General features: G+C 44.2%; 3 protein-coding genes across 3 annotated transcripts; all 3 read left to right on the top strand. All coding sequences in view use genetic code 11, as the record gives it.

The window, feature by feature from the left end:
* Positions 1-262: 262 nt before the first annotated feature.
* EGR_06422 (Epithelial splicing regulatory protein) lies at positions 263-6,247 on the top strand (the record flags this gene model as incomplete). The annotated part of the gene is made up of 7 exons (XM_024495671.1): positions 263-430; positions 3,091-3,385; positions 3,459-3,513; positions 3,644-3,975; positions 4,067-4,170; positions 5,365-5,574; positions 5,768-6,247. The coding sequence occupies 7 exons, from the start codon at positions 263-265 to the stop codon at positions 6,245-6,247; spliced, it is 1,644 nt and encodes a 547-aa protein (XP_024349947.1).
* A 658-nt stretch (positions 6,248-6,905) lies between these two features.
* EGR_06421 (hypothetical protein) lies at positions 6,906-12,054 on the top strand (the record flags this gene model as incomplete). The annotated part of the gene is made up of 5 exons (XM_024495670.1): positions 6,906-7,084; positions 10,471-10,620; positions 10,651-10,831; positions 11,647-11,788; positions 11,969-12,054. 5 exons carry the CDS (start codon positions 6,906-6,908, stop codon positions 12,052-12,054), a joined length of 738 nt encoding a protein of 245 aa, XP_024349946.1.
* A 6,197-nt stretch (positions 12,055-18,251) lies between these two features.
* EGR_06420 (hypothetical protein) lies at positions 18,252-23,060 on the top strand (the record flags this gene model as incomplete). Its single annotated transcript, XM_024495669.1, has 6 exons — positions 18,252-18,663; positions 21,534-21,733; positions 21,927-22,002; positions 22,079-22,197; positions 22,504-22,554; positions 23,013-23,060. The coding sequence occupies 6 exons, from the start codon at positions 18,252-18,254 to the stop codon at positions 23,058-23,060; spliced, it is 906 nt and encodes a 301-aa protein (XP_024349945.1).
* Positions 23,061-24,389: the final 1,329 nt, after the last annotated feature.

The raw sequence follows: 24,389 nt of genomic DNA, 5'->3' as shown, positions 1-24,389 counted from the left end.
AAATAGGGTAGAAAGTGCGCGTGTCTTGGTGGTACAGACTCATCTTCAATGTGTACAGCTCGGTGCAGGCAGAGTTCTCTCTTTCCCCCCTTCGTCAAAAGCGACGAATTGAGGAACCTCCAAACCCTGTGCTGGTTGTAGAGGCGCAAAAGAGCTGATCTTAGCAGTTGAACGGATCTAGGGGTCCCAAGTTTTAGCCACTGGCTGGAGAAAATGAGAGAAATTGCGACAACCTGCCTATTTTTTGTCCTTTTTCCAGCAAATGGCGCAAAAACGGAGTCTGATAGAGACCACTGAAGGTCTTCCAAAATTTCCACGATTGGAAGAATCCAGTATGGATTATCTTCTTCCTGTTGAATATGTTAGAAATGGCACTTCTCCTTGCATCTCCCAGATTGCCGCAGCACTGTTCAGTCTAGAAGAGAGAAAGGTGAGACGTGGTTTTTTGCTTCCCCCAACCTTTAATTTTAACGGCCCCATTGCCTAGGCAATGGAAACAATGGCGCAAGAACTCCCAAGGGATTTCCAAACCATTTACGGCATTCTTGAGGAGGTCAGCTAGGTTAGGCGAGATCAGGCATACCCTTTTGACCCTCAGAAAAGCGCCGTCTGGTTTCTCCGGTTCACCTCCTTGAGCCCACCCATCGGCACAGATCAGAGGCTCCTAGCCTGAGAACTGTTGTGTCTAGACTGTGATGTTTTACCTTCACAGAGTCGCTCACCTGCAGCTCTGGTAGGTAGAAGGCGTCAGACTTAATTCGCCACCCTGCTGCCACCAATTCCTCCCCAGTCTCTCCCACAAACAACTTCGGGCCTCAGTCACTACAGCTTCTTGACCGATTCTTAGCCTTTTGCGGCTGTAGCAGTCAAAACAATCATTTTTTTCTTCCTCTAAGTATCATCACCTACACTGACCATCATGGCAGTGCAAGTGCCGGATGTCACTCCTGAGAGCCCACCGGCAGTGATTGACTGGTTTATGCATCCCTCAAAAGGGCGGCTTCAAATTCCACAACTTCTTGATCTTGCATCAGTGTCGCTTAGTCATTTGGGAGGCAGTTAAATAACATCAACTTATCCGTCTTCTAATCACCTACCTCACCAGCCTAATCACTTCACTTTCTCTGTCAGCTATTCCGCAGCACTGCCCCTATCTGGGTGCAATTTAGCCCATCTGAAAGATAATTATATCTCTAAACACCCTCATAAATGCTAAACATCTGACAAAATCCAGTTATTTGGATGAAGTAGGCAAGGATTTCTGAAAAAGACGCCTTTTTTCGCTGGTTTTTTAAGGATGTGAAGCCCGCGCCTAATTGGTTGGAAAGTATCCAATTACGAACAAGTCTGGCAACTCCATTAGCTGTTCATTTCTGGAGCCTGAAAGAGTAGAATGTCTGAGAGACTCTAGGCTATGCCACCAAGATGATGTTAGATTAAAGAGTCCACCCTCTTGACGGTCATCCACCACCTCCTCCTGCCTCGATCGGCTTACGGTCCGCTGTTTGTTTAGATCACCCACAAAGCAGGGATGATGATGATGATGATAATTGTATAAAATGTTAACTCCTCCACCGGTTAATCGAGTTTATAAAATATTTTGCCCTGCACAAGGCGAATGACCTTCAGCGCTTTTAACTGAACCGATGGTTTCTCCACCACCACTATCTGACATTCACCCCCGCAGACCATAAAATGGGTTGGGTAGACATTGCAAAGTCGTTTTCAATTTGTAGGGATTCAGTCTTGCTTTTCTATTTGGTTAGTGGCTCTTCCATCTGCCAGCTTTCGCTGATTTTAACTTACCCGAGCAGAAGGCGCACCTCTGTGACGTCTTTAATGTGGTAGGCAGTCATCAACAGGCTCCATATTGGCATCGAGTTGGTGCTCTGCCACCAGATTACCACTTCAAGCGTAATTAGGCAATAATTATCGCAAATGCAGAAAAAAGACTTCTCGTTGGTGAGCAGAAACCGTTGAGAGACAGCTCAAGGCGAGGTGGAATTTATGACCACTTAAGCATCCCTGCATCCACATTCACGCACCCAATTCTTTCCTTAATTCGCCACATGCAATGCCACTAAGTTTCTTTTATAGCCTACTTTATTGCCATAAAAATTGCGACTTGCAGTTTCATTTCTCAGCCCTCTTTTTTGCCTCTTCCCTGCTAAAATAGCGCGCTGTTTCAGCCGATGCAGGTACACACCCAAATGCCCCCTCCATTGTTCTCAGGTCTGTCTGCTTTGTTTGCAAGCCTTGGGGGCCAAGAGGGCGACTGTGGTACAGGCTTGATGAGTCAGTATGTCGTTTGAAGGCGGTTGATGTAGCCAACGCTACCGACGCACGTGGACTTTATCATCTTGACATCGGATGGAGGGACAGATGAGAGGGTGGGGGAGGGGGGTGTGAGGACTCGATTGTACGCTCTCTCCATGCTGAGTTTACCACCAAACCCCTTACAGTAAAAAGTGTTGTCCACCTGGTAAAAAGAGTTAAATGCTGGTGAAAGGGTGCGGAGGTCAGACGCACGGCCGGACTGGAGGCTGTCTGCTCAGAAGATAATACATCGTCCAGTCTAGACAGCTAGGTAGCCATTACTTAGAGCCGTCAATAGTGGCCTCTAATGATGGCAGACATCAAAAAGAGTTGGTCTTGACATCGTGATCAGGCCTGTTGCTAGGCTTCACAGCCTCAAGGGTGATGGGGTCTTATGCCAAAGCTATGAAACCAGGCCTTTAACACACACTTTTTACTACTTTTGTATTTTTCAATTTTTCCCCAAAGTCTGATAAATATTTATTTTTTTGAATTTTGGATGATTATAAATTATTTAAGAATCAGCCAATAGGAGTTGGGGGACAAAAACCTCACAAGCCAATCAAATGTCAGCAGTGAAGTATGTTCATTTATTGAGGCATCTATTGTTTTTTTTTGCAATTCATAGTGCCTTTTTCAAAGCCTTCATGTTATCGGCGATTCGAATTCCCAACAATTAAGCGGGAATCACTTCGTTGTGCCAAGTTTTGAGGAAGCCCTCGTTGAGGTGAGCACATCAACTCTCCGTGTGTGTTTACTATCCACTTATTTCAGTTGACACAGTCTATAGAGCGGCATTGTCCACTTTCTGCTGTCACCATGGTAACCAAAGGACATAAAGGCCTCCGAAATGGCCTTCATCATGAAATGGTCCATTTGGGCGTGAAAAAGTCGATCTCAGAGCGATCGTTTTGGTGGAGGTACCTCGAAATTAGTGATTTTTCGAGGAGCAATGGTAACGAGCGACTTTTTCCCAATAATGCTGCTTATACAGGAGTTGCTAAGGCAACAACCCCAGTAGCAAAGGTGGAATTGATATGTGATGCCATTCGAAGGCATGTAATTGAAGGTAGGAACACGTTCTAATGCCTCCTTGTCTGCGTTCAAATGAACTTTGTCTGGATCTCCCAAATTTATTGCAGGATATCCCCTCGGGACCCCGAGACAAATTAATCCCTCGTATTCACACGCCAACATGTAAGTACGACCTTGAAAGGTTTTCCTGTAAGGGTTATCACTAGGGTTTGACTACCAACCCTTTAAGTGACCGATTTTGTCCCATCTTCACCTTAGCTAGCACCCACAATTCTCTCTCTCTTTTTAATAGTCTAGAAGGCACAAAACTGGCACCGGGTACTGTGGTGGAGATCCACCAGATACCCTGGACAGCCACGCCCTTCTCCATCGCAGTTTTCTTCCGTGGACTCAATATTCGACCCGGTGGAATTGCCGTCAAGATTGCCGATGGTCGTCGTAGCAATACTGCCTACGTAGCATTTGAGAGTGACCTTGATGCCCAACTAGCCTGTGAAAGAACCACACCAGAGGACTACGAGGTATTAGCCAGTCTTGAGAACTCGCCAACCACTCAGAGCAGTCGGCCACCCAATATCCAGATAGATATGACCTCGGAAGTGCTCTTCCTTCAGTATGCTGTCTGTAAGGGACATGCTACTCATTGTTTGAGAATTGACGATGGGTTTGACCAATTGGAAAATACCGACAACTGATCAGACAATTGTCTTTTCAGGTAGAATTCCTGGGGTAGCTCATTTCCTACAACAGTTGACGGATGAAAGCCAAATCGTTGTCCGTATTCGTGGACTGCCTTATGCTACAAAGAAGCCGGACATTGTGAGCATAAAAAAATTACTCATAAACCCACCAAAGTCTCCTATGTGGATTTCAATATATCGTGCAAATTCAAAGATCGTTTTAAAAGGTTATTCAAATATGACTTGCCTTAGCAAATTGTATGAGACAGTGTTTAGAATTTCGTAATCAGGCTTTTGTCTTTATTATAAATTTGTCCGTCGAAAAGTGAAACCCAAGTTATGTCTCTGCGGTTTAGACCTTCAGGTAAGTGTCAATCTACATCGCTTTGGTGCAGCTGTGGTGCTAATGGTGGAGGTGATAGTTTTCAGATAAAACGCTTGTTTTGGTGGTGTTCTCTTTTTGAAAAATGACAAACTTGGGATAGAATTTTGTCCAAAACAACAAAAACTTTCCGTGAATTCTCTGTATGCATGCCGGTGAGACACCTTGCCACAGGCTAATGACATTTCTACTTGCTAATACTAAGTAGCCATAATTGCACCGTTTATTTGCACGATTTTGGTTAACGATAAAACACACTTTTTGAATCAAGAAATTACTTTCATAGTGCAAAAAATTGTTTTTTAAGTACGAACCTACCGACCTCTTGCGGGTGTTTTTACTCTAACTCAAGAGTTGCACAATGTCTGAAAATCCTTTCTTTATGAATTCCCAGTTCCCAATCACGCAGACCCTCACGACCAAAGCCTTTACGTAATCGCATGCCACGCTTCCATGTCACAGAACAAGTTAAATTATTTTAGTCGAATTGAATTTACACGATGGATATTTTAATGCCTTGTGCCTTCTTATTCTTTCAATGTCAGTATCTTAATGTAAATACTCGGTAGGCTTATCAATAATGCCACAAATCGAAAATAATTTTTGCTCTAACCTGTATGCCATAACTATTTTTATAATTCTTATCCTGTTGTTTAACATGCCTGCTATCCCATTAATTTTAACATTCTATTTCCTTACTTTTACCTTGAGTTACAAATTAATGAAATTTCGTGTAATTTGGGTTATAAATAAAAATTAAATAAGCAGAACATTTGTGTAATTTCTCCTATAAATGGTGAAATTTGCCTTTTACAAATCGGCTCTTTCGATAACTATGGCCAGGCCCAATGATTGGTTCACAGTAGGTGACCAATGGTAAAGTGAAAATGCGGAAAAGCACGTCCCCCATTGGCTCTCACAGTCATCATTACTCTTGTGCCCTCCTTTTAGGTTAAATTCTTCAAACAAGTAAACGCGGAAATTCTAAACGGTGAGAATGGCATCTTCTTCGCCACCCACGCGGATTGCCGACCGACTGGGGATGCTTTTGTCCTCTTTGTGGACAACGAAGCCTCTGATCGGGCGTTGACGCGCCATCGCAACTACCTCGGTCAGCGCTACGTAGAACTGTTCAAAGCCTCACCTTCAGAGGCTGTTCAGGTGCATCTTAGGAGTCACGATGATTCAATTGGCGCTAAATGAGTTTGTGGTAGGATAGGAGTTGATGGAAGATTAAAGTACAGGGGAATTTTCTCCTCTGAGATTTAACTGCTCACTACTCATGAAGTCTGAGTTCAATCCTGTACAGCTTTAAATACTGAGGTCTTTCTTTTTGACGTTTTCTTACTTCGAGGTGTGCCAAAGTGCCCAAGAGAGAGGTACCTCAATCGGCAATAAGTCTGTAAGCTTAGGTGGTAAAACCTTGAAGCCACCGATGTCGACAGTGACAATCAAGAAAACTGCCCCCGCCCTACCCTTAGCTGCTGCTCCTCGTCCGTCTCTACCTCCTCTTTCTGCTTCTGTTCCAACTCCCAATTTGTCAGCAGCTCTGACATTGTCAGAGATTCCCTCCAGCCTCCTCAATCCCCTTCTCTTTCCATCTTCATTCCTCTCAGTTCCTCTGACAACAGCCTTTCCGATTACAACGGAATTTGTTGATCCGACGGATCCAAAATGTCTCTTCCCACGACCCCTACCCCCGGGTGGAGCCAAGTTCGTCCTTCAGATCATGGATCTGCCATCCACGTTCAGTCGACAGGAAATGCGGCTGTTTTTGGGAGTGGATATCTACGCCAAGGTCTTCAGGATGTGCAAAATCGTAAGCTGGGACTGAGGGCTTAATACTGAGAGCTGAGTTCTCCCTTCATATCTCTGCATTTTTTTTAGTGAAAGATTCTACGTAGACCGAATTTAGCTGATTAAAATAGATAGATGTGAAAGACTGATGAAAGGAAAAATAGATGCAAATGATCCTCAACTTGGACAGGAATGAATTGATTGACGAATGAATGAATAGACGGGCGATCCCAGGTACATGGATGGGTAGAAGTTGGATGGTCGAATGTCTTGACTCACAGAAGAATGAACATAGAGGCGTGAAGATGTTGAATGGTGGGGACAGTAATAACCATATCATCCAACGGGTAGTGAAAGAGACCGACTGAGAGAGAGACCTCTTTGACATCATTCAGACGACCTGTCTGACGGAGGGATCATGGCTCCTCCTTATGGCCAGCTTGGCGGACACATTGTGGACGGTTGAAGAGCTACTTCGAAGGTCCGCTCTACACTCCCGATTCCTCCTCTTCGAGGTAGACAGTAGGGTCTTCCAGCTGAACGTCCTACCCTCGAGTCGACTTCCTGCCCATTTGCCTCCGACGCGGGTGCTCAATCTGCAGATGGCAGTGAGATCGCCGACAAGGAACGCTGGTGGGTGTACCACGCAGTTTGCAGTCCATTTCCACTAGCGCCTTATGGCTCCATTAGGCTAAATGGAAGGTCTCTTAAAACAAATTCCTAAAGGCGTTGTTGGCTGCGGCTTCAAATGTAAATGTGAATGCACACTATCGCTTTGTGACTATGCAATGCCAGTTACACCAGAAAAAACGGTAAATATTTGCAAAATTATACCTAGTTTTAATATCAAAATAAGCTTAGAAAGCTTAAATTTGTTGGCATTAACGAGCAATATTTCGGGAAACCTATACATGTAGTAGGAGCGTTTTGGTCTTAAAAAGGCGGAAAGTGTATCTTTTAACATTCATATTACAATTAGAAGAGCCATAAGAAATAGGAGGATGGAATCCATTTGCCTTCTCCAAATTCAAAAGTGTTGGATTCCAGGCTTATTAAAAACGGCTAGAATCAAGAAGTGTAGTGGAACAACAAAATAAACTAAGCTCCAAGCAACAAATAGGTTTGGTAAAGAGAGGCCTAGAAGTTTACGTTTCGCCTTTTTAGGAATTGAAGGATTCTTTTGGATCCTTTGGAAATGCCGAATGTTTCTTTTTCAAAATTTGCGACTTACAAATAGGGAGAACCCACTTCCTACTATGAATTTTTAACCTTCTCGACTTTTCAGATGAATTTGTTTGTGTTTAAATTAACTAATTTGATATAGCATAAATTAGCGTCACACTACTGTAGCAAAATTAATCATTTCAAGATAGTTCTGTTAAGGTCATTCGTGCCGCATAAAAATTGCCAATTGTTCTATTAAAAGTCTGAATGCATTGAACCACTTTAATAACTTCTATCTGGGCGACATTTTTAATGACTCGAAGTGTATTCCTCAAGGAAACAAACAAACACGCTTATTAAATAAAAAGTGATTTAGATGAGAATCTATCCATCTATGCAGGACTTTAGGTTGTATTAAAGGCGGTAAACCACAGATGTTGCAAGTAAATCGCTATCCCGAAAATTACTAAAAGGTGTTTCACCCAAATCGGCTGTTTATAGTAAGTACTTTAAGTCAACCCAATTTGCCCTCAAGATTAACCGCTTTGGATGCGGTGACACCCACTACAATGCGCCGTTTATCTCTAGCTCTCCAGGTTGTTGGCCTCGTTGGAATGGAGCCACAGGTAAATCCGTCAGCCATTTTTCCACAGAAACCCCTTGGAAATTTGCCGATGGGTCTGCCTTTGGACGGTACCTCCACACTGGCTGATTTTGCCAACTCGTGTGTTTTGCGAATCACCGGCTTGCCAAGAAATGTCACCCAACAGGAACTCGTCTCACTCTACGCCCCTGTCATCCACCTCCTCTCGGTAAGTAGGCCAAATACGCGAAGGCGATGGTATGATCCTACCTATGGTGCTGAATTCATAGGGTACGTATTACTCATGGGTAGCACCTTCTGTACCTTAGGATTTGACACCAATCTCTCAAGTCACGGATCAAAACTAAGGGCGAGATTTCGATGACTTCTCAAACAGAAGCCGATTGGAGGGCATTGAATAAAAGCTAGACGCACGACTTGGGTAAATAATTGCTGCAAATTCTGGCAGTTGCAAAGACCACTTCGGAGTCAGTCACCTGTGCTACACTTTCCAAAGGCAGCTCTGGTAATTGGCTAGCAAATTGTGCAATTAATCCCTTTTCCATTGATTCAAAGAGTCCGCCAAAATTCCTACCTCTTCCAACCATCGGTCAAGAGGCGACCGCCGCATACCTCGCCGTCTTTGCCACTCCCAATGACACCGCTCTCATGCTAACCCACTGTCGCCTCTGCAGTCTGCGCGATAACACGTTTGTCGTCATGATTACCCCCGTCGGACAGCTCCTCCCATCAGCCGCCCTTCTTCCTGGCTTCGCAAACTTCCCATAAAGTAGCAAACCTACTTAAAACGCCCATTTTTGCTTCTGGAGCCATTTTTACTATTATTTTTTCCATGTTTCCAATTTTCTGCACAACTTTGTCTAGTTTGTTGAGATAAAGGTTTCTTTTTTAAAAATCATCCTACCGAAATCTACGGGAGATGCCGTGGTGAGATTAAGCAACGGAAAAAAACGCAGAAATATTGAGCAGGTTGACCGTAAAACACTTTAATTCTCAACGTGAACCCGTGGGTTTAAAAACCGCTGCCGAAGTTTGTTAAGTAGGGCGTAACGCCTTGACGCTGTATCATTTAAAACAAAAAGTGGATGGACAAAAACTAAGGAATTTTGTGCAGAACCCCACCTCATATGCAGGGTACCATAGATTTTTCAGGCTTGACTCCCTGTGAACTCCCAGGCTGCCTCTAAAATGGTTAGAAGGCACATTGGCGGGCGAGATTATTTACTTTTGGACTGAAGGATGGTTGGAAGGTCATAGGTGTGGCCACGGGGCTGTGATATCCACAGAAGATAACGGGGGCTTGCTTAAAGTGTGTATTAAAACAGATCCCTTTTGAGCGCAGACATTCGGTGCTATCCATAGCCATTTGTAGTTTGCATGGAAAGAAGATTCTACTTTAGTCCTACCGTGGTGGGATCTTCACAGAATTGTCAATCCATGGCTTGCAAAACGGGAATTAAAGTCATATTTCTTCATTACCTTGGTTGAATCCCCTTAACGGATATATCAATATGGGTATGAGAGTCTCTTACGGCATCGTAATGATCCATACGTAAAAGAAGAGTTGTAAATATATGAACATAGGCAAAATTGCTCCGTCATGCCTAAGTACTGTAATACGATAGTGGTTTATCCCTCGGTTCTGGTGAGGCGCCACTTTTGTACTTCGAATTAGCCCCCTTGTACCTCGCTGGGTGGGCTGGCCTTTTGGGCCATGCCAATAGCCCAGACACCTTCTCCATGCTGAATATATATATGCTGCCCAAGTATTTTGTCTTCTTTTGTCTTCAGGGAGTCTCGGGACGCTACAGTACGGTTTACGATGACTAACGATGGCAAATAGTCTAAGTTAACATCAAAATGTATGCCAACTCTTGACACTCCATAATAAGGTCATGAATGCTTCCCGACAAGTGTTTTTACCTCCTATTTGGGATAATAAAAATGGTACTTTACAAACAAAAACAGCTTATATCTGAGTTGGGTTACAAATCAATAGTTGGCTAATCATTATGGAGAATCAATCATTTGTGCAGATTTGTGTTATTTAATTGTTCACTTTGCATGCTTATAGAAGATACCCAAGATTCGTATAGCTTATTATGACCTCAGGAAAGGCTGAAATGCTGCATTTTAGATGCATCACATGTTTCAAATAATCCTTCAATGAAATAAATAATTTTTTATGCAACAAGCTAAAATTTTACAGTTATCAACCCGTTTTAAACTGTTTTTCCTGGATATTCTAATTCAGCCAATCCTTCTTTTAACTGCTAAGAAGTGGTTTAATTTGAATTGAGCGCTTACGATTTTCCGTAAGGCTGTTATAAAGCGCGCAGTTTGGGACAGGCATTGTTCTGAGGGGATGGATCCTGTGAATTGTGAGATTTTACTGCTTTCCACCACTTTTGACTCAGTTTTCACCAACGAATCTCTTAAGTTTGTTAGGTGGTGGGGATGTGTCATACTTTTTTCATTTTCGTGCAATATAGACATGTGTCCATTGGCTTAAATTGGTCCTCATTTATTTTGCCATTGTTGAGAACCTTTATCTTTGCACCAATATTTCTGCACTTTCAGGGTGTGTTTTTAGATTTTTGTACTCATCAGCCTCCTGTTTTTCTGCCATTGGCATTATACTTGTTTGTTGTTTTTTTGCTCTAAGTTGCTAGTATTTTAAATCCTCCGTTAAAATGTAAGAAGATTGTTTTACATGACCCAATGATTTTGACTTTTTCTAAAGACCTTTGTGATATTAGAATATGGCATATTCCTAAGATTCTACTCTTCGTCCCTAAAACCGTCTTATTCGATCCCGATGTTAATTCATCTACGTATGAATATGGTGTTCAGGTTTGAACCATCTTCATCCCGGTATAGCCATGGAGTTGGAAAACGTACCTGTAGCCGGATATGTTTGCACTCCTTATTCACAACCACTGTGATGCAATAGGATGAGTTTGAATCGTAGCTACCAGAATTTGGGTTCTAGCGTTCACATTCCCCATCAGATAAGTAAAGATCATTTTTAGGGTGTTTCAGTCTTTTCTCACCATTCCTGTTAGGTGAAGGATATAGAGCGCAGTTTTGTACCTATCTTATAGTCGCTTTTACGGTATAGGTAAACTTTCTGAGTTTTCCCCCCTCCCCTCACTTTTCCAGCATTCTTATTTCGTTTACTGGATTATCTAAGTCTAGCTTCTTGTGTTACCTGGAGGTACTGTGGCCCAAGGCTCTTTTTCCTAGTCAAGTTTTGGTGCCAAGCGTTCTCTGTTGCTTAAAATGGTTATTTTTCTATTTTTTTTCCTGCCACTCGGCTGCGTACCCGAGGCATTCCCTTCTGATGCAATGTTGGGAGATGTTATTGTCCTACGTTACCGCTTTACCTAAGAGCAAAAACGGTTTTAACGATTCCGGTTCCACTCAGTTTTAGGCGATGAAAAGCGTTCAGCCATTTGAATGTAAGTGCTTGATGGTTAATTGACCCTTGAACGGAGTTGAATTTCGCAAAGGCCTGTCATTCGCCGATAGGATATCGCATTTTAGGCCATTTTCTGTTTAAAGTCTCCCAATTTTGCCGCTGGCCATTGCTATCATAAATCTTTACTGTCTTTGAACACCAACCTGAACGTTCTTCAACTCCTCTTTAAACGCGATCCACTAAGTAGTGGTCGAGAAAGCCGACCGATTTAAAGTGGAATGGAGAGAAATTAGTTATTGATATGGATCCCAGTTTTCCTCGTAATGCTATCCATTTATTTTTTGGGAATATTTTCTCATTTCAATGCCGTGTCGGAGTTCTTTACCTCAGTTAGTGCTAATTTAGAAGAACGTTTCATTCTTGGGGCTTACCCGCTTCTCCTCCAAGTCCTCTTAGGACGTTATGAGGGATGCAACTCCGAAAGCCACCTTATTGTAGGTATAGAGATATCGAGGTCCTCATTGGCATCTCTGTTTTATAGACCTTTTGATTTGATGTTCCAACTTCAGTAGAGGAGGATTCAATTCATCCGGATAAGCTTCTACGCTTAGAATTAATGGATGTCTTTATTTTCCCAACGTGTCTTAAATCTTGAAAACCGTGGGTCGTAAATGAAAAGGTCTTCAATAGTTTGACTACGCTGTATGATATCAGAATAGTTTGTTTCCAACACCCTTCAATTTAGAGGAGGGGATATGCAGGGTTATATAGTTTCTGAAAAGAATAAAAGTAGTTCATCTGGTGAGGGTATCAATTGCCGCCTTAATACTGGCAAAGCGGAGGCTCCACACATGATGACCCCGTTCAGAGAAGTTTGTCTACCAACTAGGTGACCGCTTTTATTCACTCCTTCTCAACAGCAGTACTGAGTGCGGTCCGCTCCTTTCTGGCTGAGGATCTCTCCTGCCACTTTCTGCCTCCCCAGGTGGAGGAGAGACGCCAGGTCCTGTTGGAGCATTTGGATTTACTCACTTTTGGTCCCTGTCCGTCACCACCGCCTCCACCTCGTTTTGGGATGTCGCCGCTGTCAGCTTCGGCGTCCCCGCAGTTAATGCAACACCCCCACCATCGTCGGTTGAAGAGACATTCGATGCCTCCGGCGGTTACAATTTCACAGTCTCTGTGAGTCTGCAATCTCATTTATCATTTACAGTGACCCGTGTTTAGTAGACTGTTCAACGAGGCCTGCTTCATTGCTCTGAAGTCTGGCGGAAGGCACATCCTCTATCTTTTTTTTTCCTCTTGAAAGAAACTAACAAATTATTGAAGTCCTTGAAACAGTGGTTTGTTTTTCGGCTGTAGTTAGTAGGCTCTCACCACGTTCTCTACCAGCGTCGCATATATGTGACGCCCTCATTTTCCCTGACCTCAGTCACGCACCATTCACTACCGTTGCCAGGGTTTCACAAAGGAACGGGAATGTGTCAAGAAGCTATTTTTGCGGTAGTGTTGATGCATCTTCGCTATGGCCATAGTACTTTTTGGGCTTACTCGTCTTTATAGCCCCTGCCAGGATTTCATCCTTTTTCTTGATCCTTTTAGTTACATTCTACTATGTTACCCTCTCAGCCACCTTTTTTGGCAGTAGGCCTTGTGACACTTGAATTAGTCACCTCCACAACCCCTCGACGATATATATTGTTTACTCCTTACCCTGACCTGCCATGCAGACCGATTTGACCTCGATGGTGTCACGCCATGCGGTATCTGACTAATTTTGATGGGGCTGTGCTGTTGCCATGGCTTTTTGAGGCCTTAAATCATAAATCCCCTTTTTCATTGAAACTCGATTCTCTCCTGAGGCTGTTGTTCCCTTGCTTAGTTTAACCTAGGCGTAAGGGTCAACAAAGGCAATTGAGTACTACCATCAAGTGACGGATTGCTACTGATTTGCCTTTGAAGGGCATTTCAGTAGTGTATGGTTGGCCAATTGCGTTTAATGAAGCCTCGCCGTTAACATCCCTCTTCGACGCTGTGACGTGGTTGCAACACGGTATCGAGTGTGTGGCTATCGTATTTCACGGCGGAGGTAGAGTAGTGCAATACAACTGCTCTGTTCCAGGATTTGCTAATGGGTTATCTAACCGCTGCCTCTTTCTTCCAGTGCTTTTACTTTGAATTATTTTGATTAGTCGATGCAACAGGCCGCCTTATGAAGACGAAGGAGTCATTTCTCAAAGGAAGAAGGCTTGGTTTTCACTTCAATGAGGTTGGCATTTAACCCCCTTCGAGATTCTGTTGGGGCACACCGCATGACATTATAATCGGATCCGCTTACCTTCATTTCTGAAGTCGGGTGTTTTCAACGTGCATTTTGGTGCTTACTTAGTGTTACCTTGCCTTCTGATTGTTAGCAGCTGACAAAACAGTTGGGTTTACCCACCTATGGACAGCGTTCGCTACTGGCGTCACGTATGTGTGACATGTGCTGTTTATCCATTTGCAGTAAATGCGGTTTCACCAAGTCGTGTTTGGTGAAGTAGTGGAATGGAAGTAGGACGTTTTTTGGTTCGTGAATAACTACATTTTGTGGTTCTTGAGCATGGGTTGAATTAATCTACGGTAAACACGGAGCTGGTCATTTACGCTACCCTATGGACCTTGTTCGTGTCTGCTATTCAATCTCTACTCCGGTAGTATGGAGCTCTGCACTTGCCACGCCTAGGTTACTTGTCTCCCAGGCCTCTCGGAACACTTACAACTAATGTTAGAGGCTTGTCACGTCTTAGGGAGTAATCCGGGTGCAACATGGTGAGGTGGTGCACCAAGGCTACTTAACAATGGCTTGGCGTAATCCCCTACCCCCTTGTCACAGTGAGGACACCCCTCCTATTATTGTATTGATTTATTACTGACAGGTTGAGGGGTCTAGCCCTCCTTGGAACGTGGGAAGGCGTGTGTAACGTTTAAAGGCCTCCGCGGTGTCCTCTCTTGTATCGATTTAGGGCTTTAAAATGTTTTAAGAGGAGGACGGAAACAAAGCTCCTCCCCTGGGAGTAAAGTCTTTTCATATGGAGCCATTCACAGTAGAGATACATTTCTCCTGTGATGTTTTGACGCATACGCCGTTGCCACTACCTCGACAGCTCCAACTCTTCTAGTGATGTGTAACTACTAGTGAATCAGGCAAATGTTACTCCACTACCGATTGTGTAGGCTATCGAGTTGGCTGAGACTACTGGATTGCGCGTCCTTTGGAGTGAAAAGTGGATAGGGGACGGAGTGGTGAATAATGAATGTCACAAGTAGCTGTCCGTGGCAAGATCGTTAGCAGTTCAATCAAATGTCTCACATCCATTCTCACTTTGACCAAGCAGTGATGACCAAAGTCGACGCGGTTTTGATAAGTTTCCGAAATTTTCAGAAGATCTTCAGGTGTAACAAAAAGGCCGATTGTTCCTGTTTGAGCTAATTCGGTTATCGCTGCCACCAAGATTATCGCCCTGGTCACTATGGACAAATTTTTAGGGCATGGAGGATGGGAGTAGCAGGGACTAAATACCTTGTTGTAGCATTTGATAGAAATCTCTTTCCCGCTACTATTCCAGTAAGATGTGTTATTTATCATCACGGCAGCAAAAGGTCGAATATCTTTTTAATCGTCTTTGTAAGGGTACAGAATGTCATTCTCATTGAAAAATCAACTGAATGAGGTCTTATCGTCCTTGGGTGCCTTCCCGAGGTACGTATGGGTCCACCGTTTCCATATAGCACAGCCGCGGCTCCTTCTCCGACCAAGGGTATCCTGCGACTACCTTATGCTTGTTTAATCCTGCCCAATTGGTTTGTGGCACGATTTGTTTGATCCACTTACTATAAGCTCGTAAGGAGCGCATAGTACACGTTTGTGACTTGTTGGACGTCACGCATATGTGACGCCAGTGGCGAACCCACCTCGCGGGCTAGATTTCACTTGATTTTACCTAATTCAAGTTTGGAATAGTTTCTTTTCCCATCTTCTCTGCTTCTCTACAGTGCGACAACCGAAATATACAACCATCTAATCACGCAACCCTATTTTGACGTGGGATGAACTCCTTGGTTTTTTAGCCGGGAAAAAAAACTTTACTGAGTTTTACAGAAGTTTGGGGATTAGTCTCTTCTCGTGCTACCCACGATTTGCAGCCGCAAAACAAATTCCGCCTCAAATCGTACTCCTCCTTTCCCAGTGTGTTGGCATTCCGCCATAGTTTGGTATCCCACACCCTTGAAATGTCAACCTCGGTTGTTGCGTTACTATGGCGAGGTGCTGGTGCCATAGGCGCAACAGCCATGGCAATGGATGGATGAGTGAATGGCCCACACCACAAGGCGATTCGTGACTCCTCCGCTCTTCGGTCAACTCCGTTAGTTTGTAGATTTTTGGGAAGAAGAGGTGTAATTGTTTCGGTACATTGCACGCACCTCCATTACTGGCAATTGTTTGAGGGTTTGCAATCCCTCAATCCCCCCACAGATGTACGTTGTGAGTTCATTGCCAGTCTGAATCAACCAATTGCACAAACTTGTGCATCGCCAGCAGATTGGGTGGTGTGTTGAGAGCACTGAAGTGGATTTTGGCTCCTTGAGTTTAAGCGGTCACCTCCGTGGTGCAGGCGGTGTGGTGGTGCGGTAGTGGTGTCACGTCGGAACAAACAAACATCTTAACCTAGGAGTCATTCGTTTTTATGACTGCCCCTCCGATTCTCATTAACGCAAACCTTTGTCTTTAATTTGCGGAGATGTGTGGCCATATTTCAGTGCGCTTTCTATCCGAACCTTGTCGGTTAGTCATGGTGTTGTTAAAGGCTGGAGTGAACACCCTCGGTGGATTTGTGATTTTATGTGTTTCTCGCCAAATAAGAAGATTTGTCCCAGATGTTATATCGTTGATTGCACTTCAGTCACAATTCTTTTTGTGGTTAAGTCATTTGTACTTACGGTCAGATCAAGAACTCAGCCAATTTGGTGCGGGTGTAGAGAAGAATATCAGCGCGTCACATATATGTGACGTTGATGTTGAGGGTATTGGTATTGTGTATTTATGCATGCTTAACAGCCAGGCCACGGGTTTATTTTTGGCAACCTTATCTACCAACTCTCTGGTACTACTAAAACCCGTAATTATCCTGTTCAGATCTTTGCTGATGAACTTGCTCCTCTGTCACGTTTACCCTTGTACCCTCTTAGTGCCCCTCCTTCTAATTAAAGGCGTCTCTAGGATTGTTCAAGCCCCTTTTTAATTTGCTTTAATGATAATAAGGGGTTTTCCAGAAGAGGGTGCCCCTTTTGTCCAGAAAAAGAAAACAAATGATTCACATCTATATGGGTGAAGCTTCGGGCACAGCCTTGAATTCATCTCCTGCCTTTTGTGTTTATTTTGAAAGATCCTAGTTCTTTCTATCCACCACGTCAGCTTAACGATGCTCCATTAAATAGACTTTTGTTTAGGTGTGGTATTCACTCATCCCCTTGCTTTTATCTCCCCAGGGTTAGGGGGTTGGGGTTTTGGTTTACCAAACAAAAGTTGAAGTGGTTAATTTTTTTGTTTCTTTTTGCATTTGGTTCAGTTATCACTCTTCTCAGTCCAGATGCTATAAAATGCTCTTGACCCTATTCGTTGCCAAGGTGTCTTGACCACCACTGCCCGGACACTTTTATTTATTGGGTCCTTTTTTTTTCTGGTCCGGTCTTACTCCCCTCCCCTTATTTAATTGCGTCGCATATGTGGATGAAGTGAAGACCTCAGATGGGAAAATCGGGATGGGGCGTTGCGTCAAAATGGAGACGCTAGTGACGGGCATGATACCTCCCCTCTTGCCACTACTGACTTCGGTTAACCTCATAAAACTGGCGAATGAGATGTAATTTTGTCGCTTGGTTACATTTCTGTCTTTTTTGGATTAGCATGGAGATACTGAGGTGCAGTTGCTCTGTTTTGCTTCCTCTCGAGCCCATCCCACTCTAATTCCTTTTCCCAGGACTTTTTTGACATCCTCTTCCCCCTTGGAATCACCCCGCCAAAAGGTGTGATTGGTTCTCTCCGTTGACTTCCCCTTTTTCCGTGTGACCTCCTCCTCCTCCACCGCATTCAGTGCGGCAAGCGATTTCCAAACAATTGCTTTGTGATTGCGCTTTCTCTTCTGGGTAATTTGCCTCCAAAATGACTCGGAGAAAATTTTGCTTTTCTTTCCAACCATCGGGCTTGATATTTTGCTTGTAGAATGATGACAAGCGCAATTCGTGACTGTCTTTTCGACTTTGCGCAGTAGGAATTAATCATTCACTTTTTGCGGCTTTTTTACTCCTGGGCCGAACAGCTTTTTTAGCCTTCAAATTAAATCATACCTGACCTCTGATTGTTTCTTGACCGGCCTTAAGCAAATTCCTGCCTTTTGCTGCACCCATCGCTCAAATGGCACGTCAACGCTCCCCTCATTAGTCACGTGATACAATCAAGACTCCTTGATCTGATCTGTTTATTATCCCTAAGTCGGTTTCTTGAGGTTCGTGATTAATTTACCAGCCCCCCTCTGCAACAAATGAAGCTTCCCTCCTAGCCCCCATGCCACCGCCTCCTCTTCGAGTGTTGTCGACAGAAGGAATTTAGTGCAATGCTGACTGTGATTTTTTCCCTAATTCTTTGCCTAGTTGACGTGACATTTCTCTAGCTCCTTCACTTTCCTCGTAGGTCGCTTTCTTACCGCTTATTTGCAATAGAGCAACATGGCAGGATGTTTTTTACATGAATTCAGGGTCTAGGATTACTTATTGCGTTCCAAAATAAATGCGCGCTGAAAATGTGTTCCGTAGATGTTTCGTGGTGCTTCCGTAAACCTCAATCCTGTTCCTACACCTCTCACCTACTTCGTTTTGGCCAACTTTCATTGGAGTTCTCTTTCTCCACTGTTCGTCCACAGACGCCTCCAAAAGCCTTCAGCCAACGATGTTCGTCTCTCCTCCTCCTCCTCTACCACCTCCGTTTATGCCACGCCCTATGGACCCTCTCAACGCACCTCCTTGGAGACGGCGACTGAGGCTGAAGGTGAGACCGCCACCTCGCCCCTGTACGAGGAGCCGGTCAATCTTATCCAGCGCCTCTCGCTGCAGCAACATGAGGCGTCGTCACCGATCGCGTCTGGCTGGAGTCCAGAACACCAGCCTTCCAAACGTTACCAGCATAACCCCCCTTTCCTGCAGCGACACTCGCTCTCATCGCAACTGGGTGAGTTCACCAGTGTATACTACTAACTTTTGAACAGCCATTTTTCCCTTTTCCAGTAGTTTTAACACTTCGATTACCTAATTCCTCCCCTTTCAATCACTTTTAAGTTCATTCGTCATTCCATTCTACCGCCGAAGCTATTCCATTTGCTTTTTTATCTGTCGAAGTGAGATGCTAAGAGCTTCTATTTTCTCCAACTGAAGCAATACTTTTTCGTGCATCCCTTGTGTTTAATAATCGGCTAGTGTTTCAATACCAAACTATTCCTTCACGATTGTTACTCCACTGCCGAGGCGTAAAGCGTTTAATGTTTTTTGTTTGACCATGCAATTAAGGTTTATGGTCCTTTTGTCGGTGGATTTGTGAGGTTGGAAAAAAGGCTTCATTTGACAATTTACTCTCAGGGAAAGCTCCCAGAGGACACGCCCATCGTCTGTAACTATCAGGCCACAGATTTTATAATCGCTCTTGGCCTATTCATGAAGTTTTATCAGCCTTTCAACCCCTTTTTTGCTCAACCATCAGCGAGTTATGGACTATGAAAATAGAGTCGGTTGTTTTCGGTAATAATAACCCTTTTTACGATACTTACCTGGGCCATTCGACCAGTGATTTAAACGGTCATCTTGGTTCCCCATAATTGTTGGAATTTGCGGGATCGGTTGCAGTGGTTTCTGGGTTACACGCACCTTGCTGTGGCTCAAATTTCAGTCCCGTCTGTCTCCTCCTCGTTTCATGTTCTTTGTGAATTCTCCTACCTCAGTTAAACTACCTTTCGCCGCATCAGTATCCCCCCGTTTCCATTGGCCACTGCAGATCCTACAGGGATCCCCCCATTTCTTGATTTTCAAAAGGCGGTAATTTGGAGGTAGCTATTGAGGAGAGCTTGTTTGAGAGCCTAATTTTGAACTGCTACTTTTCTTTTGTCGCAGTGATTGATGGATCGCCAGGTTATCCCAATTCAGGCCGAAGTCTCATCTCCCCGTCCCCTCGATGGTTGTCTGCAGTCACAAGGTCATGCAGTCAGTTGATGGCTTAAGTTTTCTTGCAATGTTAAACTCAAAGTCCTTGAAGCCTATATTTTCCGGATTGGTGTATCGATGAGGCTCTACCCGACTTCAAATTCGCAATCCATAACTTTCCATCTTTTTGTCCTATCAGGAATTTTTTGAGTACCTTTATTCGTTTATAGATTCTTTGCGTTCTCCCTCCACCTAGTGTTTTTCATCACTCCCCACCATTCTTATCTTTGTACACCTCTCCTTTCATTTCCCGGACATTGTTTTTCTTGAGGTCAAAGGGTCTATTTTCACTTCCTACTTCTTCAGTCATATTGAATGTGTATGGATGGTATGTAAGGCCACTGCCGAAACAGATACGGTTTTTGGTAGGGATCGTCGCAATGTCCTTCGTGCCATAATTCCCTTATTTGGCCGCCTCATATCATGACATGTCAGTTAAAATAATCCGTTGAATGTGATTCAAGCTTGTCTACTCCATCAAATCCGGTCTAGCTAGGTCGTGAAATTGGGGCTGCAAAAGCTGGCTTCTCGTAACCAACTACTTGAGTGGGAGAGGCGAATTCCCTCCATGCTTAATAATAAAGATTTGTGCATCACTGGGAGGTTAAATTGCTCGGAAATAATCGTGCCATGAACAATGACAATGGCTTAGTGACCACCAACACCTCCACGACTGACTCCATTTCGTCCCCAGAGCACCACGTTTGATGAGGGTCAGGCCATGACGATTGAAATCTTCATTCTTGATACAGTAAAACTCAAAGCCGTGTCTCCTCCTCGTCTTTTGTGTTTCTCTAGCGAAGTTGTGTGGGCAGACAGGAAGTGAAGTGTGACGAAAACCGTTGAGGTTTGATTGTTTTCTTTCAGCGGTAAGGTATTTTATGGTAGTGGAGTTCCTTCCAGGCTTGTCTTTGTTGTCAATGCTTATTTCACGCAGTGTCTTTGCGTGTGGTTATTTACATCTTGTTGTACAAGCCACACTTCCTAATTGATGATGAAACGGTTCCCTCTACATGTCCTTTGTTTACCCTTTATAGGGTAGTGTCGCACACCCACCTTGCATCCTCCATCCATTGTGTTTATATTTAGTAGCTTCTCACCGAACCCGAACTAAGCTGTCAGATTGTGCTTCATCATCTCTGGCGATTTTTTTTTCGCTACTTCATGCGTCCACCGAATTCCTTCCTTTCCGGTTATACTGTCCCTAACGTCATCATCCAATCAACTTTATTGTGATGTGCTTGATTCTCAGCTTCATCGTGGATTTGAAGTTTGGTGGGATTCGTTGAATTTACGGGCTTGGGTGATGTCCTCTGGATCGTTAGAATTCCCTCTTATTCAGTTTCTAGATGAAGTAGTCAAGTAATTTCACTGAATTTAGCAGTTGATTAGCATCCGGTAGCTTAAAACGCCGTGGGTTGATTAGCTGTACCCCTTTCCGGTGTGCTTGTCATTTTTGGACATCCCTAGCCGCCCCCAAAGGCGCAGGCTTCGATAATTTTAAGGTCGTGCCTCTCCTGAATCGTTGTGCACACAGACCTTGTCGAATTCACCCGCAGTCTTGGTGATTAAATTCACCGATTCATCTAGTTAACTTTTCAGGTTATCCGATCGCTTTTCGATGTCATTATTGAATGTGCGCAAAACCGCAATGTGTCCACGACGAGAAGCCTTCCACTGTCAGTTGACAATTCTTTAGACATTGTGTTCTATGTTTAGACTTGTGTGCTCACACCAAGCCGTTAATGTCATAAAAATGAGAAGTGGGGGGTGTAGCACCCTGGCGGCGGGTGTCTACGTGGTTTTGGTTACTATTTTCGTCCGTCCACCTTCATCAACCCCCCACAGCACACAACACGACGACGCGGCGCGACGTGAATACGCACGATTGCATACGGGCTGAGAGAGTGGAGTGCGGGATGACTCATGTTGACGCAGGTTGCTTACTGATTGGCCTTTGGAGGGGTGTCGGGGCTGTGCTGATGACTCATGCCCTCTATTACCGTCTATCCACGCTCCCCATGGTGGAGATTCACTTTGAGTTTGAAGTAGACCTCGGACGCCAGAAAAGAAGTTGTTTTGAAGGTGGACGTGATTCCCGACTCCGTTCCCTCCCTTCCCCAGTGTTTGTTGAAACCACTCATGATACGCAGAAGTGAAGGTATCGTGGAATAACCGTTCCTTGATCGCCGTAGTCACACTTATGCTTCGAGTTGATTAACTTGGAACGTCTTTTATCAGTCAAATCGCGCTATGAATTTGCCTCGCTCTGCAAAGCATTCTGGTCTGGATGGTGGTATCCAGGCGGTAATCGCACGTGAGAGTCTGTTGAGAGCGACGGTGTTACGATAGATTCGCGTGGCATAAAAAAGGCCCACCAATCTTGCTATTAGTGGTGCATCTTGCAAACTTTCCCGCCTTTCTATCCAAATTGCCTTGGCGATTTCGAGACGTCCATGAAGACGCCATAGAGCACAATGATCTAGAAAAGGTTAATCCCAATTCGGAGGAGGTATGGGCAGGTCCTGGGAGTCTAATTGCGAGATACTGAAGAGAATCGCCTGCTCAAGTACGCACCTAGTTCTCTGCTGTAAAATTGTATTATTAACGGGAGGAAATCACAGGAATCCACCGTTTTTTTCCAAGACAAGATGTAACTGGAAGCGCTACCACTTGAGTGTAAATTCATAATCTAGAGACTCCGGTGAATGAAGGGTCTCTTCCACTGCATTTTAATCTAATATTGGGTTTCTAAGGAGGCGATGAAGAGCTTGGCTTACTGACACGTTTTAAGTTCTCCAAACTCATTATCTTTTAGAGTGCTCGACGTCGTCCACATCGCTGCCTCAACAAGCTCCTCCTCCCTGTGGTGAATGCTCGCCTTCACCATTTCCACCCATTTCTTCGGCACCGACTGAGGTGTCTATCGACACAACAGATTTGGGAACATTGATGTAAGTTAGACCTTCTTTTATTTCACTTTTTTACTCTTTTAAGCCTGACTTAGAATGATCCCGTTGTGAGGCACTCCACAGAAGGAGTTTTTATAGAGTAGACTCGATTTTAATGTCTTGTTTTCGAAATTACCTCTTGAATGCGTTCTTTTTAAGCTACTTTAAATAGCCTCTACACTTCTAATGTAACGGAGGGCTATCTGGGTTTGTGAACATTGCGAATCGGGGTTTGTGAGCCCCAGAAGGCGGTTCACAATGACAGCGGAGTTTCTTTGCTGCAGGCGATGATGGATGTCCTCGTTCACGTAAAAGCGAACCGGGTTTTGGGGAGGGAAGTCTTCAAGTGCTTGTGCCTTTTATTTCTCTCTGTCAGCAGTTGCTTGGACGCTTCTCCTGCAGCATCCACTCTGCTCAACTGTAAACTGTCGTCGGTTATAGGATCATAAGCAGCCATAGCAGTTATACGCGCCTTTACTAAACTCTCTTCGTTTGCCATTCCTTTATTTTCATGAATCAGTTTTTGGGGTTCTTTACTTATTCTCTGTGATCGTATCTGAACGGTAGCATATCTACTCACAAATCTGTTTACCAACTTCCGGAAACTGTCTTGAAATACTCCTGTCGAAGTAACTATTATTGAAGGATTCTGAGGTGGCAAAATCGTACCCAAACCGCCTTTAGGTGATGCCGGTTCTGGCACAGAGGGAATTTTGGTCATAGTAAGGTTGAATCACGGAAAACACTTAATCCCATCTCGCATTGGATGGAATAGCATCTTTCACACATGTTTACATCGCTGCACACACATGCAGTAAAATGAAATGACAAGTCCCCGGTTTTCTAAAATTAGCATTTACAAATATGTCTCCTTGGTGAAAAGGTCATACTTCTGCTTCCTCTTCTCCTCTTCCTCTTTCTTCGTCTTCTTTTGTATGGTGGTGTTTGGTTTCTTGCATGTTGACACCATTTTCAATTTTTGTGTAAACTTACCCCAATCCCCTCGATCCGCCCCTTCTTTTCGCCCACACTTCGACACTGTCCACATCTCCGGTCCCGACTCTGTGATTGCATGGCGGGGGTGCACATCACATCCCACTGGCTCATTCTATTTCAATGCCTCTTCACTGGCCTTTATCGTCCCACAGGAACTCGAAACTTTCCAGCACGCGCCACTTTACCTATTCACTGGTCAAACCATAAGTGGATCCTCATTCCCCCACCTACCACACTTTGTGGATTCCAAGTCCAAAGGTGAAGGCGTAACTTGTTGACGTTGACGTTTACTGACGAGTGGACGACTCAGACGCGCAAGCAGGTGGGACTCTAGTGTCCTCCTTTGACTTCTCGATCTGTTGGAACAATCCAACTGATCAGTGCACAGGTCTTGCTCCCAGAGTTCCGTTGTTCGCTCAAGAGATCAAGGAGCATCATATATCCGTTCTGCCTCAGTTGAAGGTTATACCTTAGGGGGAGTCAAGGATTTCCAGTTCATGAAGAGGAAGTAGACGGTAGACCGATTCCGAATTCGAACCCCAATGGATGAATGGATGGATCTCGTTCGTCCACTCGCTCACAAATAGAGAAGATGTGACTTCACTTCATTTCCAGCCTGTTACGCCGATGTAATCCGTTTTGTTTGTGTCCCTTGTGTCTATGGTCTCTCCTCCCACACCCACTGCCGCCGCCGCTGCTATTGTCGCAGCCGCGGCTTTTATGTTCGGTCGACCAACTGTTGACGTTTGTGTGTGTG

Source organism: Echinococcus granulosus (assembly GCF_000524195.1).
Source record: "Echinococcus granulosus chromosome Unknown EG_S00056, whole genome shotgun sequence".
NCBI classification, from domain to species: domain Eukaryota; kingdom Metazoa; phylum Platyhelminthes; class Cestoda; order Cyclophyllidea; family Taeniidae; genus Echinococcus; species Echinococcus granulosus.
The sequence above is the reverse complement of the archived record's forward strand: the minus strand, read 5'-3'. Positions and strand labels throughout refer to the sequence as shown.